The sequence below is a fragment of the Cydia splendana genome, chromosome 7 (genome assembly GCF_910591565.1).
Source record: "Cydia splendana chromosome 7, ilCydSple1.2, whole genome shotgun sequence".
Taxonomy (NCBI): domain Eukaryota; kingdom Metazoa; phylum Arthropoda; class Insecta; order Lepidoptera; family Tortricidae; genus Cydia; species Cydia splendana.
In genome coordinates, this window is record NC_085966.1 from 7,014,929 (window position 1) to 7,029,867 (window position 14,939).

Below are 14,939 nucleotides of genomic sequence, written 5' to 3' on the forward strand. Positions count from 1 at the left end.
TTGACACCAATATTATATTGACATTTAAATAGCTACTAACGCATACACATTTTTATAGTGATAACTGATATATCTACTGAATTTAGAATGTGCCGTTCCTATATAATTTTGCTCACATGCCGTGCTCTGACTAGCCAAAGTCTTGGCTAGGCCGCCAGGTCCGTTAAAGGGGTAAATATCTTGATAAAACATTTGAAGCCTACTAATCATAGTTTAGCCTTTTCGCCACCATTGACTTAATATAAAGTCAGTACATTTCGTTCCCCACACGCCACGACTTCATATCAAGTCGTGGTTTAGGTCAGATACGTGCAATTTTTGACATGGCGTTGTTGACACTTTGCCATTTCACTTTGACACTTTGTCCATTGACGTGGCGGCGAAAAGGTTAAGGACGACCTAACTACATAGTACTTTGTGGTTTACATCCTAAAAACACGATTACTCTTCCATCTTCTCTCTCATATCGACATCTTTCATCTCCCTCATGTCGACGTCCTTGAGCGGGCGGTTGTTTTTCTGTAGGTCTTCTATTTCGGCCTGCAGCTCCGCGTACCGCTTCTGTAGCTGCTTCTCGCGCTCCGTTTGGCGGTTCACGTCTTCCGTCAATGACTGAAAGAAATTATAGTTGGATTTATGAACGACTACCATTAGTCAATTTAGTAATGTTACCAAAATTATGGCCACGGAGTAGCTTACGGACAACTGACTGACCGCGGTTACACGGAGCGGGTGAGGGTTAACGAAATATAGTATGAGCAGCGCTAACTAGTGCGGACGCGTGGGACGGATTGGGATTGGGACTGCAACGGCACCCTTGTGCGTGCGCCCGCGAAGTGCACCCGCGCCGCTAGCGCACGCCCTGAGATGTCGATCCCAACTATGCTAGAAATGTATGTACAATGGGATTAACAACTGTCCTACTACGACTAACGGGAGGGTAACAAATCGTTGCATACTTTCCAGTCTCCACGTCAGATCTATTTTATTTCAATGTCCACGTCCAGTGTGATCATGAACAATGCCCAAAAACCATCATTGATCCAGTTGCCTGACCATAAAATGAACCATATTGTAATGGTATAAGGTCTACTATTCAAATCTAATGTTAGTACCTCTATTCTTCTCGGAATGGCGGCCTTCTCCTGCTCTGCGAGGAACTTGAACGTGGACAGCTCCAGATTGGCCTGTTCTATTTGGTCTTGCAGCTCTTGGAACTGTTTCACGAGCGAGGCTGCTCTGCTTTGGTATCCACCTGTGAACAATAGAGTGATTACTCATATCCTTTTTTTTTTTTTCAGATTAGAAATTTTATTTTCACGCCACTGTTCGGAAATGTGGCAATAGATGGTCTAAAACCAAGCTGGAAAGTAGGCAATAGCTGTAACACCTGAACCACCACTACTACAATGTTTCATTGTTATCATCATCTGTCATTGGTGACGGTTCGTTACAGCAATAGTACATTGTAGGAGAGGATGGAAAACCGCTAAAAGATGGACGAGTCGTTTGAGGGCCGACACGCTAGTGGAGGCCCTCAAATAATACGAGTCCATCTTTAGCGTTTCCGGCCGAGGCATTACATAGTGCTTTTCACGACTACTGCGAGGAAATAAGAAAACATTTGCATAACTATAAGTACTTGCCCGCGATTTCTCAGGTAGCAAATTACTAGCCACTGCCTGTGCTGTCTCTTGAATTTCGGTAGGCGTCAGCGTAAGAATATCATTTTCTTCACTAGAAGAACTCATTTTTATAGCGAGCGTAGATACGCGTTTCTTGTATTTTTTAGTCAAACACAATTTACACTATTCAATTCAGTAAGTATTTTTAAATCCCGCCTTTTTTACTTTTTTTATCACTTTTAAGGGGCGTTTTTCTGTTATTTGCTCCAAACCGACTCTAAACTTAGAAGCGTTTTTGCTAAAAAAAACCACAAACAGCTACAAAAGTAAAAAACGCCTTAAGCGTGAACTGAATGGATAATTGTTAAAAAAAAATGAACTGAATGGTTATGACATTTCTTTTTTTTTTCAAACAAGAAATTGGTCCTATAAATAACCGAATTTTATTTTTGAAGGAAAAAGTTGCGCCAAAAAAGCCCTTTTATTGATTTTTATGTTTTAAATGATACTCATTGCTGTAGCGAACCGTCACCAATGACAGATGATGATAACAATGAAACATTGTAGTAGTGGTGGTTCAGGTGCTACAGCTATTGCCTACTTTCCAGCTTGGTTTTAGACCATCTATTGCCACATTTCCGAACAGTGGCGTGAAAATGAGTATAATTTAAAACATAAAAATCAATAAAAGGTCTTTTTTGGCGCAACTTTTTCCTTCAAAAATAAAATTAGGTTATTTATAGAACCAATTTCAGTTCATTTTTTTTTAACAATTATCCATTCAGTTCACGCTTAAGGCGTTTTTTACTTTTGTAGCTGTTTGTGTTTTTTTTTTAGCAAAAACGCTTCTAAGTTTAGAGTCGGTTTGAAGCAAATAACAGATAAACGCCTCTTAAAAGTGATAAAAAAAGTAAAAAAGGCGGGATCTGAAAATACTTACTGAATTGGATAGTGTAAATTGTGTTTGACAAAAAAATACAAGAAACACGTATCTACGCTACGCTCGCTATAAAAATGAGTTCTTCTAGTGAAGAAAATGATATTCTTCCGCTGACGCCTACCGAAATTCAAGAGACAGCACAGGCAGTGGCTAGTAATTTGGTACCAGAGAAATCGCGGGCTAGTACTTATAGTTATGCAAATGTTTTCTTATTTCCTCGCAGTAGTCGTGAAAAGCACTATGTAATGCCTAGGCCGGAAACGCTAAAGATGGACTCGTATTATTTGAGGGCCTCCACTAACGTGTCGGCCCTCAAACGACTCGTCCATCTTTTAGCGGTTTTCCGTCCTCTCCTACAATGTACTAATCCTCAAAAGCAGTGGTAAGTAACTTTTCCTCCAAAATTAAATCGGAGTAACTATGCACTGAATTATAGTGTCGTTAACATATTGTAGATATCATAGGAACCCTAGCCACAGAAGAAATAATAGTACTAGGTACAGAAGACTCACTGTCTAACAAAACGCGTCTGTTACGATCAGGACAGATATGGCTGCTAGGTGGCGACAGCGCCACGCGCGGCTTATGGCTAGCCACCAAAATTGGTGTGGAACGGATATACTTTTAGCTACCTGTAGCAAAGCGACGAAATCGCGGAGTGAGCCACGCCTGCCCTAGCCTTTCGGAAGAAAAACACAAGACTATGTGTGTTCATTTTGGAAACCTGAAACGGGGCGCCCGGCACCGAAAGTGTTAAAATATGCAAAACCAAAATTTACAAAACTGCATTACAAAAAAAAAAATCTAATTATAACGAACTACAACATGAACTCATTATCAAATCCGTTACCTTTATATTCCTTGTTTAATTTTAGATATATTTAGGGTTAGTTTTAATTTAGTTTAATGTTAATTGTTATTTCCGTTTTGTATTTGTCTTGTAGGTATTTGTCGATTCTTAAATAAAAACTTTATTTTAATCCGTTACCTGTGAGTACTCTTAGTTTCTTCTCCATCTTGGAGCACTTCTTGGCCTCCTTCGCCATGTGGTTCCTGTTCTGTTCTAGTCGTTTCTCGGCGGACTCGAGTCTGTCCTTCTTACTCGCTAGATTGGCGCGCGTGTATCTGTACTGGCCGGGTAAGAATAAAACCTGCGAAGACAATGTTTTAGAATTTAGTACTGGGCCATACTATAACCTGATTCTTGGTTGTGACTTTGTCGATCCCGAAAGGATCCAAAATACCAAAATTGTGGATATTCACTAATGTTAGCATTTGGGACCAGAAACTGTGATCAAGACTATAGTTCGTTTTTTTTTAGCATTAGAAAGAACTTGAAAGAAGGTAAGCGATTTTGACATCTCTTTTAATTGAAAAACGCTTTTTAAAAACCGGGCAAGTGCGAGTCGTACTCGCGCACGAAGGGTTCCGTACCATAATGCAAAAAAAAACGAAAAAAAAAAGCAAAAAAAAAACGGTCACCCATCCAAGTACTGACCACTCCCGACGTTGCTTAACTTTGGTCAAAAATCACGTTTGTTGTATGGGAGCCCCATTTAAATCTTTATTTTATTCTGTTTTTAGTATTTGTTGTTATAGCGGCAACAGAAATACATCATCTGTGAAAATTTCAACTGTCTTAGCTATCACGGTTCGTGAGATACAGCCTGGTGACAGACGGACGGACGGGCGGACGGACGGACGGACGGACAGCGAAGTCTTAGTAATAGGGTCCCGTTTTACCCTTTGGGTACGGAACCCTAAAAATCAGTAACTATTACTTATGAAAGCAGAAGAATATAAATGATCGTATTAGATTCATAATTGTTACATATTTGCCGTAACGTGTTTTTCAATTAAAAGACACATCAAGATTGTTTACCTTATTTCTAATGCTAAAAAACGAACTATAGTAAACTAGTGGCTGTGTGAGGTGTAGATTTCGCCAACTCACATAGCTCCGTCATTAAGAAAATATTTACAAAAATTGGAAACAGGAAACAGGCGAGACTATCAAAATGACACAAGCGTCAACTTAGCATAATTTCCGATAAGTATAGAGAGTATATCTGTTCCTTCCGAACGGATATTAATTTTTATCTTTTGACTGTATAAAAATAGATGGTGTTGATTGTTACCTGAGCTAAGCACTCCTCCCAAACTTGCGTGTAGGCATCGAGACTGAGATCCCCATGACCCATACCAGAGCGAACCACTTCTATTTCCTTCTGCAACTCGGCCTTCGCCTCGTCGAGCTCTTGAGGGGTGAACTCCTCGTATGGATGCTGCTCTAAGTATGCGAGGTGGGAGGCTTGGAGTTGTACCGCTCGCTTTTTGTCGACACCTGAAATTGAGATAAGGCTTTTAGATTATGTGCTTCTTTGAGTTTTAAATGTCTTTATATGTATGTTTCCTGTTAAATGAGGTACTGGTTATTAAGTCTACATCAGCATTTAAGAAGAGCAGTAAGTGTAGAAGTAATGTAATACTTTTGTCGCTGTTCACAAGGTGGCCGACTCTTCACAGTTCCTATTGACGGTCGATTGAATGCGCTAGACACAGGGGTCCGCAATTTTGAAGAGAAGAACCAACAGTAGAAATTATACGTTTTATGAATGTCGAAGAGCCATAAAAATTGATTTGACGGGTCTATAGTACATTGTAGGAGAGGATGGAAAACCGCTAAAAGATGGACGAGTCGTTTGAGGGCCGACACGCTAGTGGAGGCCCTCAAATAATACGAGTCCATCTTTAGCGTTTCCGGCCGAGGCATTACATAGTGCTTTTCACGACTACTGCGAGGAAATAAGAAAACATTTGCATAACTATAAGTACTTGCCCGCGATTTCTCAGGTAGCAAATTACTAGCCACTGCCTGTGCTGTCTCTTGAATTTCGGTAGGCGTCAGCGTAAGAATATCATTTTCTTCACTAGAAGAACTCATTTTTATAGCGAGCGTAGATACGCGTTTCTTGTATTTTTTAGTCAAACACAATTTACACTATTCAATTCAGTAAGTATTTTTAAATCCCGCCTTTTTTACTTTTTTTATCACTTTTAAGAGGCGTTTTTCTGTTATTTGCTCCAAACCGACTCTAAACTTAGAAGCGTTTTTGCTAAAAAAAACCACAAACAGCTACAAAAGTAAAAAACGCCTTAAGCGTGAACTGAATGGATAATTGTTAAAAAAAATGAACTGAATGGTTATGACATTTCTTTTTTTTTCAAACAAGAAATTGGTCCTATAAATAACCTAATTTTATTTTTGAAGGAAAAAGTTGCGCCAAAAAAGCCCTTTTATTGATTTTTATGTTTTAAATGATACTCATTGCTGTAGCGAACCGTCACCAATGACAGATGATGATAACAATGAAACATTGTAGTAGTGGTGGTTCAGGTGCTACAGCTATTGCCTACTTTCCAGCTTGGTTTTAGACCATCTATTGCCACATTTCCGAACAGTGGCGTGAAAAATCTTATAGGTGTTAATCGTTTGAGTGTTTCGAAGAGCCGCGACCGCAGGTCTGAAAAGCCGCATGCGGTTCGCCGAACCCTGCGCTAGGCTACATTTCATTGAATATGGATTGCAAAACACGACTTTATTCATTAACAGCCACACAATACCTGGCGGAGGATCGTGTAGAGCGTCATAGTGCAGCATGGTGACCATCTCGGCCTTGAGCAGCTCCTCGGCGCGCTGCAGGTGCGTGAGCGGCGCGCCGCCGCGCGCGCGCACCACGGCCGCGTTGACGTCGGCCGGCCGCGCCAGCCCGCGCTTCACGGCCGTGGAGCGGAGAGCGAACGCGGCCGCGCCTGGGGAAGAGAACAAGAATAAGCACCCTCTGTCTCATTTATCACGGTTGAAACCACAATTGCTTCGGAGCCCATGGGTCTATTTTCCGAATTATTCTACTGCCAATGACACGTATGCCATAGCTTTCCCCTTCTACTGGCCCGAGGCAGCATAGCGAGACTTCGGAGTTCATAGGAGTTGAAATTTCATATTCATATTGTCATATTGCAGACATCTGCTAATACATTAAAGCTCCTGCTATATTGTACACAGCTATCGCTAAATAAAAGAAAAATATCGAAATATGAAGCAACGGGATATTCAGAAACTGCTTTATAAAACATTAAATTTGATGCAAAATATTTCCTTCAACGCCGCACCAAGGTGCGAGACGTGGGTGACGTCATCACCAAGCTTAAATGGAGTTGGGCGGGACATGTTGCTAGGCAAAGCGATGGTGGACCAAAATGTTGACGGATTGGTGGCCGCTTTCGGATGAAAGAAGCGCCTGGCGTCCGTTGGCTCGTCGGGTGGATGACATTCGAAAAATCGCGGGGCACTTTTGAATGAGACTAGCTCAGGACCGGGATAAGTGGCGTACACGAAGAGAGGCCTATGCTCAGCAGTGGGCGACTGAAGGCTAAAATGATGAAATGATTTTAAGAATTGTTATTATGTACTGTACAAAACTCACGTATTTCCTCCTGCTCTCGTAACATCCTGGCATCTGCATCAGCTTGGTCCTCAAGGCGCGCGGCGGCGGGCTCGGCCTCCATGGCCTCGTCGTCTTCATCCGGGACCACGATTTCGTAGGCATTCCGTACTGGTGACTACTAAGCATGGTATTATGTACAAAACTCACGTATTTCCTCCTGCTCTCGTAACATCCTGGCATCTGCATCAGCTTGGTCCTCAAGGCGCGCGGCGGCGGGCTCGGCCTCCATGGCCTCGTCGTCTTCATCCGGGACCACGATTTCGTAGGCATTCCGTACTGGTGACTACTAAGCATGGTATTATGTACAAAACTCACGTATTTCCTCCTGCTCTCGTAACATCCTGGCATCTGCATCAGCTTGGTCCTCAAGGCGCGCGGCGGCGAGCTCGGCCTCCATGGGCTCGTCGTCTTGATCCGGGACCATGATTTCGTAGGCATTCCGTACTGGTGACTGCTGAGGATGGTATTATGTACAAAACTCACGTATTTCCTCCTGTTCTCTCGACATCCTGGCATCTGCATCAGCTTGGTCCTCAAGGCGCGCGGCGGCGAGCTCGGCGTCCATGGGCTCGTCGTCTTGATCCGGGACCATGATTTCGTAGGCATTCCGTACTGGTGACTGCTAAGGATGGTATTATGTACAAAACTCACGTATTTCCTCCTGTTCTCTCGACATCCTGGCATCTGCATCAGCTTGGTCCTCAAGGCGCGCGGCGGCGAGCTCGGCCTCCATGGGCTCGTCGTCTTGATCCGGGACCACGATTTCGTAGTCGTTACGTGGTGTTGGTAGCGACTGCAGCGCGTTGCGCACTGATGATTTTAGCTGAAGATGGATGGATTAGGATTAGTGGCGTGTTATAAATCAAGAACATCAAGATCAAGACGTGCGAAAGAATTCGCAAAGCAAAATGTCAAAACGGAAAATTGCAACAACATTTAGAGAGGTACTTTCACTTTTGGGAACAGTCTATAAGGTGGGGGAAACAGGGAACTGGAGTGATTATGTCGTGCTTTAATGGTGAAACTTAAAGCCACACGAGTCCGCTGGCTCGAACACTTCAAAAGGATGGGAGACAATTGTATAGTGAAGAAAATCATGAAAACGTGTATGCTGCGCACTTAGGTAAAACGCCTTGGGAGAATCTGTGATATGGCTCAATATAGGGAAGAGATATCTGATGTCGGAAGCCAAGATGCTCATTAGATTGCTAAGCCAGTCTGTTAAAACTTTGTTGAACTGGATTTATACCTGCTTTTGCATCTGATTGACTTGTTGTGGCGTGTCCCCAGCGCTCAGTCTGTCTTCGGGGTTGATGCTCAATTTGTCACGCAACCCTGGAGTCTGCAAATACCAAATAACTGTTTAAACTTTGATGACTTTTCCTTTCGGCTGATATGGTGATGATAAATATCCGTGTGGCTGAGCATCTGTTAATGTTAAATGTCCTTGTTCCTTTGTAATTGTGTAGATGTATTATCCGTTGGTGATCCTTAAATAAATAAAATAAACTAGATACTTTTAACGTCTTCTGAACACTAAGTTAATGAAAATGCAACTCACAACTAGTCCGGCAGGCGTGGGACCGCGGCCCGGCGTCGCGAAGCTACCAGGCGTCGACACTTCGCTGCGGGACGATCTGTCATGAAAATTACAAAAAGAAAATGTAAAATTTTTGAGAAACGACAGATTTAAAAGCAGTTCAATTGCTCATATAAAAATTCAAGTGCCTAAGTAAATATTTTTATCTACACACATATCATAAACTCTCTATGATGCCTTCAAAATCCGTAAATAATGGCCCACATTACGATAAACTGTTTTGTTACAGCAAATTTTTTATCTGTGAAAATGTGGTAATAGCTTCATTACTATATCAAAATCGATTTGGTAATGAAATTCAAATTTCGAATATTTTGTTTTGTTGTTTTTAAAGTAACTATAACAAAAGTTTCGTGTAAAATGTGCGATAAAGATATTTCGGAGACGCCATCTCATATCCGCGAGTTCCGCCAGAGAGGAAAGTGCCCCAATGTCGGTTGTAATATGAGGTTAGTGAATATATCATAGAAAGTTTATAATATGTGTGTAGATAAAGCAGTGTATGTAACTGTACATAATGAGGCATTAAAACACTCGTGTGATACTATTATGAAACTCATTTCATTCGTTTCATAAACCCACACTCGTATTTTAATGCCTTTCATTATGTAGCAGTCACATAAACTACTATAACAGAGGTGTGCGAGCGGGACAATCGGGACATCGCTAATGTATATACCCCTATCTCGCTCGCGCACCGACGAGTGCGACGACGATGACGACGAGTTGATGACCGCGTATTTGTAGTACCTGAAGGGGGTGGCGAGCACGGTGTTGGGCGTGGCGAGTGCCTGCGTCTGAGGAAGGGCGCCGGAGAAGTCGGTCTGCTGCAGCGGCGTGTTTAGCCCGCCTTTGAGCGGGGTGTCCACGTGTGTTAGAGCCATTACATTCTGGGCTTCCATTAGGATCCTGTGAAAATGAGATAATTCATGTTATAAGCAAAATATTCTTCAAAAATAGTAAGACAACGTGAAGCTAATATTACAATAAGAATATTAACTGCGAATCAATTACTACAGAGGGCGCTTGGAATTCGTTCCAGCGATATTTTGTTGTCATGTAATCTATGGGTTATCTTTCCCTAAAAATAAATTTCTGTACGCTTTCTTTTCTCTTATGAAACATGGAATTTGATCGCTTCAAGTTCTCTTTTCAGTTGGCACCAATTGACATGTAGCACTGTGTGAAATCACAAAGCCCTACGCAACGCGAACATCCTTGCTTGACAAGCTAAATCTGTCTTGATGTTGCTTGGGTGTATGCAGAGCAGTAACTAAAACTAAAGCTCGGCCTAACTTCACATTCAATTTGTAACTTTATTACCTAAGCTACAAGGTTTATATTCTGTCAATACCTGTCCTGATGCTGCATGGGCGTGCGCAAGGCAGTTGCAGGTGTCGGGGTGAGCGCATAATCGGCTAGCAGGGCGTCCGTGGCCGCGCCTGCTTCGCCGGCTGACTCACGGGCCGCTTCGGAAGCTCGGCCTAGTTTCACCACTTGCTGGAGTTCCTGGGGACGAAGTGTTATATTGATTTAGTTTCATCGCATATTATGTAAATGTAAACGGTCATGCTCGCATCTCTATCCCGTTTAAGCGTCATTTCCGAAAGAAATGCAAGTGTAGACAATTACTTCTCATTTGGTTTGAATAAAGTGCTAATTATGGTGTGCGTGACACATGTAAGTATGTACTATGTAGTCAGGATTTTAAATTTGGTACCCACTTAAGGTGCACTTAAAACCATTCACTGCTTTCATTTTTTACGGATAGCACCATACAGTGAGACCCGTTTTCATTGGAGTGTATTTATTCTTCACTTACCTGGTCCGTGACTTGTGGCTCTGGCAGAACAAGTTTGCTCCGTTTACGCGCGGGCTGGTCGCCTTGCAACATGGCTTGCGGTACATCGTTCTCCTTGCGCTGCTTTAGCTTCTGCTTGTCCTTACGTCTGTCTTTCTAGAAATGAAAAAGAGTGATAATATTTGTTAGCTCAGCAGTGGGCGATAACAGGCTTAAAACTAGTGGCTCTGTGAGCTGTAGACCTCGCGAGCAGAGCTTTAAATTACATGGTGCTAAGTTCTTTAAATATAGTAAATTAAACAAAAAAAACAATACGAAATTTAAGTGTAAAAAAATAAAAAAAGTTATATCCCAGCATACAAATACTGGGGATCGAACCCAGACTCTGTGCAAACAAAAAAAGCGAACGTTTACAAATTGAGCCAAATAGTTCTTTGATAAGCTGACGAAATTTAGCTACTCATTCTCAAGTTAAAATTAGTTAATATTTCAATACCTCCAAAACCAGCGAAATAAATTTTCTGAATTTTTGGCCATTTAATCTGTAAACATGTCTCAAAAATAATACACTCTTATGATACCGATACGACGATTTGTTTAAGCGCGAGCTGTCACAACTTTTCCATTTTAAAAAATTTCCAAAAACCGGCTTGACAAAAAAATTTTATCGAATCATAGAATTCGGTTACAAAATTTCACGAGAATCGGTTAAGAATTGCGACCTGTAGAGGAGAACATCCGGACATACAAAAGCAAAATGCCCGAGTCAAAACGTAGACCTTCGCTACACTTCTGTCAATTACTATGAAACAAAAATAAACATATGTAGAGTCAAGTGTAAAAATATGGGTGCACAAATCATCTCAAAAATATGTCCCATAGCTCTTATGTCAACGAATTAAGAACTATGGGACATATTTTTGAGTAAGTTGTCAACCCCCATATTTTTACATTTGACTGTACGTATGTACTTAAGACGAAACAGGAGCTGAGTTTTAAATATTTTAGGTAAATATACCCGTCTCGCTAACGGAAGCGGCACCTAAAAGTAGTGCGATAAGGACAAGGCGAAAAATCCTGCGTAAAAATCTCAGAAATCGGGGTTTGGGAGGAGGAAACAGAGGAGTACGTTTGTATGGAGAAATGACCACTCCCGTTGGCTCTTAACCAAGATGACCAGAAGATTTTTCCTAAAATTTCATTATATCATTGCCTCAAACATAAGTATTGGGCAAGCTTGGGCTAATTTGGTTTACTTTTTCTTTAATTTGTGTGGATATAATGACGTTTAAGGATATGGTAGATTAGTGCAATTGTCTCGAAAGAAGCTTCATTCCTCAGAAACACAAAAACAAAGACAAACACAAAAACTCCCAAACAATCCAAAATTACATAATTATGCAAAATTCTGTTTAAAATGAACTGTCACAATATTATGCACAACTTAGGGCCAGTTGCATCAACCACAGTTAACAGACTGATCAACGTCACGCAGCAGAGATCTATGAAACTTCCCATACAATAAAATTTAGGGAACGTTTTAACAATGACAGACAGGTTGGTGCAACCGACCCTTATTAGGATAGAATTCCCTTGTCTATATGTAATGTTACCTCTTCTTTCTCCGAGAGCAGCTCCCCATCAAGATGCTGTTGCCGAAGGCGCGAAAAGTCGGGCGCCATGGGGTCGACGACCTCCGTCGATGTGTCGAAGAAACCAGCGGCTGGCCGCTTCTCAAACGGAATCTCTGAGTTGTAGTCGACGCCACGCTTTTTCTTGCGCCTGGATTGGAATAAAAATAATTAAAAAGGGGGAAAATTGATCTCCTTTAGAACATTTTTGAATTCTTGCAAAGGGTCTCGCCACAGGGTCTTGCACTCCAATTTGTGATACAAACGCACGTCGACGATTAACTTATGCAACGCAACTTATGCTAGATTAAAAAATACGGAACCATAAAAATAGTGTGCATACGTTCTAAGAGACACATCTCATTTATTTGCTTGCGAGAAAGAAAAATATCAACAAAATTAATTGGCTTGGAACATATTTTCAGTCATGACAATCTTGACCACCAATTTTATCACACAAAGGCTTTCATTGTAGTTTCTTTAATGAAGGATTTTAACTTCATAATTTGAAGAGAGAATATGCTGGGTTACCTCATAGGCACAGCAATACCAGCAGCGCTTAATTCTCTCCGTTTCTGCAGCGCAGCAAGCCGTCTTGCTTCCTCCAACTGTTTTTCTCTCGCTTTCCTTTTAGCCTTTTTGCCTTGTGTATTGGCAAGACGCGCACGGGCCTCTGATAGCATTTCCAGTTCTAAAAAAAAAGGTTTAGTATAGAAGTATAGACCAATGCAAAAAATAGGGAAGGCTGGGAAATGCTTGATGTATGGGTAATGGGAAAAATGTATATTTGTGATGTTACTATATGAGATCCTAAGACAAAAGGGGTTAACAAAGAAAAAAAATTGAAATAGGAGAGAAAAAAGAGCAGCTCAGTCTGTGGAGACGTGCCATGCCTGAGGCAATGTGGCGGCGAGTGTGTTTGTTTTTCTCAAGGCATGTACACAGAGCTACTTCGTGCAGCAATTTCCTCACAAGGCTTGTTCTGTGTGCATTCCCCTAATGAGAATCTTCTTCCTTGCATTATCCCGGCATTTTGCCACGGCTCATGGGAGCCTGGGGTTCACTTATCTGACTAATCCCATGAATGTATAGATGTAGGCACTAGTTTTTATGAAAGTGACTGCCATCTGACGTTCCAACCCAGAGGGGAAACTAGGCCTGATTGGGATTAGTCTGGTTTCCTCACGATGTTTTCCTTCACCAAAAAGCAACTGGTAAATATCAAATGATATTTTGTACATAAGTTCTGAAAAACTCATTGGTACGAGCCAGGGTTTGAACCCGCGACCTTCAGATTGAAAGTCGCACGCTTTTACCGCTAGGCCATATAAATTTAAATCATTATTTAATCTCACCATCTTCATCCATGTCTTTAGGGTCAGGTCTGGCAGGTTTTGTCTCGGGGTTAGGGTCAATTTCACCCGGTTTCAACTTGCGAGGATCATCTCCCATGTCCTCACCCTCCTCCTTCTTTTGAGCTTGATCCCTGTAAGTTGGATATTTTACAATGGTGTAGAACAGCGGTCGGCAAACTTTTAGCAGCCAAGGGCCACATAGTAGTTAAGGAAGTTGACACGGGCCGCACTTTTGTTAATATGTGTGACTTTATCAGACATTGTTGTTTGACAATATTACATACAAAATAGCCAGGGGGGCTCGCGGGCCGCAAGTGAGAGGTTTGCGGGCCGCTTGTTGTCGATCGCTGGTGTAGAAGAAATACTTAAGTTTTTTTAAATATTGTTAAGGGCCACTTGCAATATCCCATTAACCCTGGAGTTACCATGATTACCAGTACAATTTGACACTGGGTTAATGGTTTAATCGGTTAACCCCGGGTTAGTGGGATGGTGCAAGTGGCTCTAAAAAAGGTAATTTAAGCATCCAGGTAAAACAGTGACTCCATTTTTGTCACATTTTTGTTTGTCAGATTCAATCAAAATTAATGATTATCTTCATAACAGTATGAGAAATAAAATTAGAGAAATTAATAAAAAAGTGCCTGTTAAGGAGAGATTTATCCGTTAAATACATATTTACAGGAATAAACTGCATAATGTATCATACTTACAGTAAATATTCATATCTTTCCAAGCACTGAGCTGCAGTCCGACCAATAATAGGAGCAATAGTCCTCCACTGCGTCGGCATCAACTTGGCCAGGTGCAGCAACTTCTCATCCTCCTCGCGCGACCATTCCGTCTTCTTAATGCTCGGGTCCAACCATTCGTACCAACGGGCCTTGCACTGTTTGGCTGACTTGCGATGCAGCAGCGAAGCGATACGAGACCACTGGTTTTTGCCATATTTCATAACAGCCGCTTTCAGGATTTCATCCTGAAATTAAATCTAACTCGTTAAAACTGATCAAATACAAGTAATGATAACACGAAGATGTATCGGAATAAAACAAACCTCGGTGTTGCGCCAAACGCCGCCTTTTATCATAATACGCGGCATTTTGGCGAATTATTGGTTCCTTGGTTTGAAAATAATAACAACACTATTTGGTGATGATTATTTCGCTTATGCTGGTTTTATTAATTTAATAAATTGCAAATAATGAATCGCATCGCACACACGACTCATGTCAAATTAGCAGTGTTGCCAGGGCTCTGGAGTCATAAGTTACGTTTCGTTTCCCTAAAAGTCACGTTTTTGCTGCTCAAGTCACATTTTTATATTATTGTATTGTATGAGTAGGTAAATCGATTTTGTTAGAAGAAATTCAGAAAATAATACATTTCACAAAAAATCTACTAACCTTGTATGATTTTTCCTCAAAAGGAAAAAACGGAACCCTTATAGGATCACTCGTATTCGCACACCCAGTATTC

The 14,939-nt window shown here is 41.4% G+C and overlaps 1 protein-coding gene across 1 annotated transcript; it reads right to left on the minus strand.

The window, feature by feature from the left end:
• Positions 1-143: 143 nt before the first annotated feature.
• LOC134792103 (cell division cycle 5-like protein) lies at positions 144-14,695 on the minus strand. The gene is made up of 16 exons (XM_063763293.1): positions 14,518-14,695; positions 14,174-14,439; positions 13,461-13,591; positions 12,637-12,796; positions 12,088-12,256; positions 10,496-10,630; positions 10,028-10,182; positions 9,424-9,582; positions 8,635-8,710; positions 8,323-8,415; positions 7,725-7,896; positions 6,190-6,378; positions 4,704-4,909; positions 3,554-3,716; positions 1,116-1,255; positions 144-612 (listed from the first exon to the last, which is right to left on the minus strand). Exons 1-16 carry the CDS (start codon positions 14,560-14,562, stop codon positions 442-444), a joined length of 2,430 nt encoding a protein of 809 aa, XP_063619363.1. The 5' UTR covers positions 14,563-14,695; the 3' UTR covers positions 144-441.
• Positions 14,696-14,939: the final 244 nt, after the last annotated feature.

Coding starts and splice junctions, on each gene's coding strand:
- LOC134792103 (XM_063763293.1), bottom strand. CDS start 14,562: ATGCCGCGTATTATGATAAAAGGCGGCGTTTGGCGCAACACCGAG. Junction 14,440..14,517: donor GCGTTTGGCGCAACACCGAG/GTTTGTTTTATT, acceptor ATTTAATTTCAG/GATGAAATCCTGAAAGCGGC. Junction 13,592..14,173: donor GAAAGATATGAATATTTACT/GTAAGTATGATA, acceptor TCCAACTTACAG/GGATCAAGCTCAAAAGAAGG.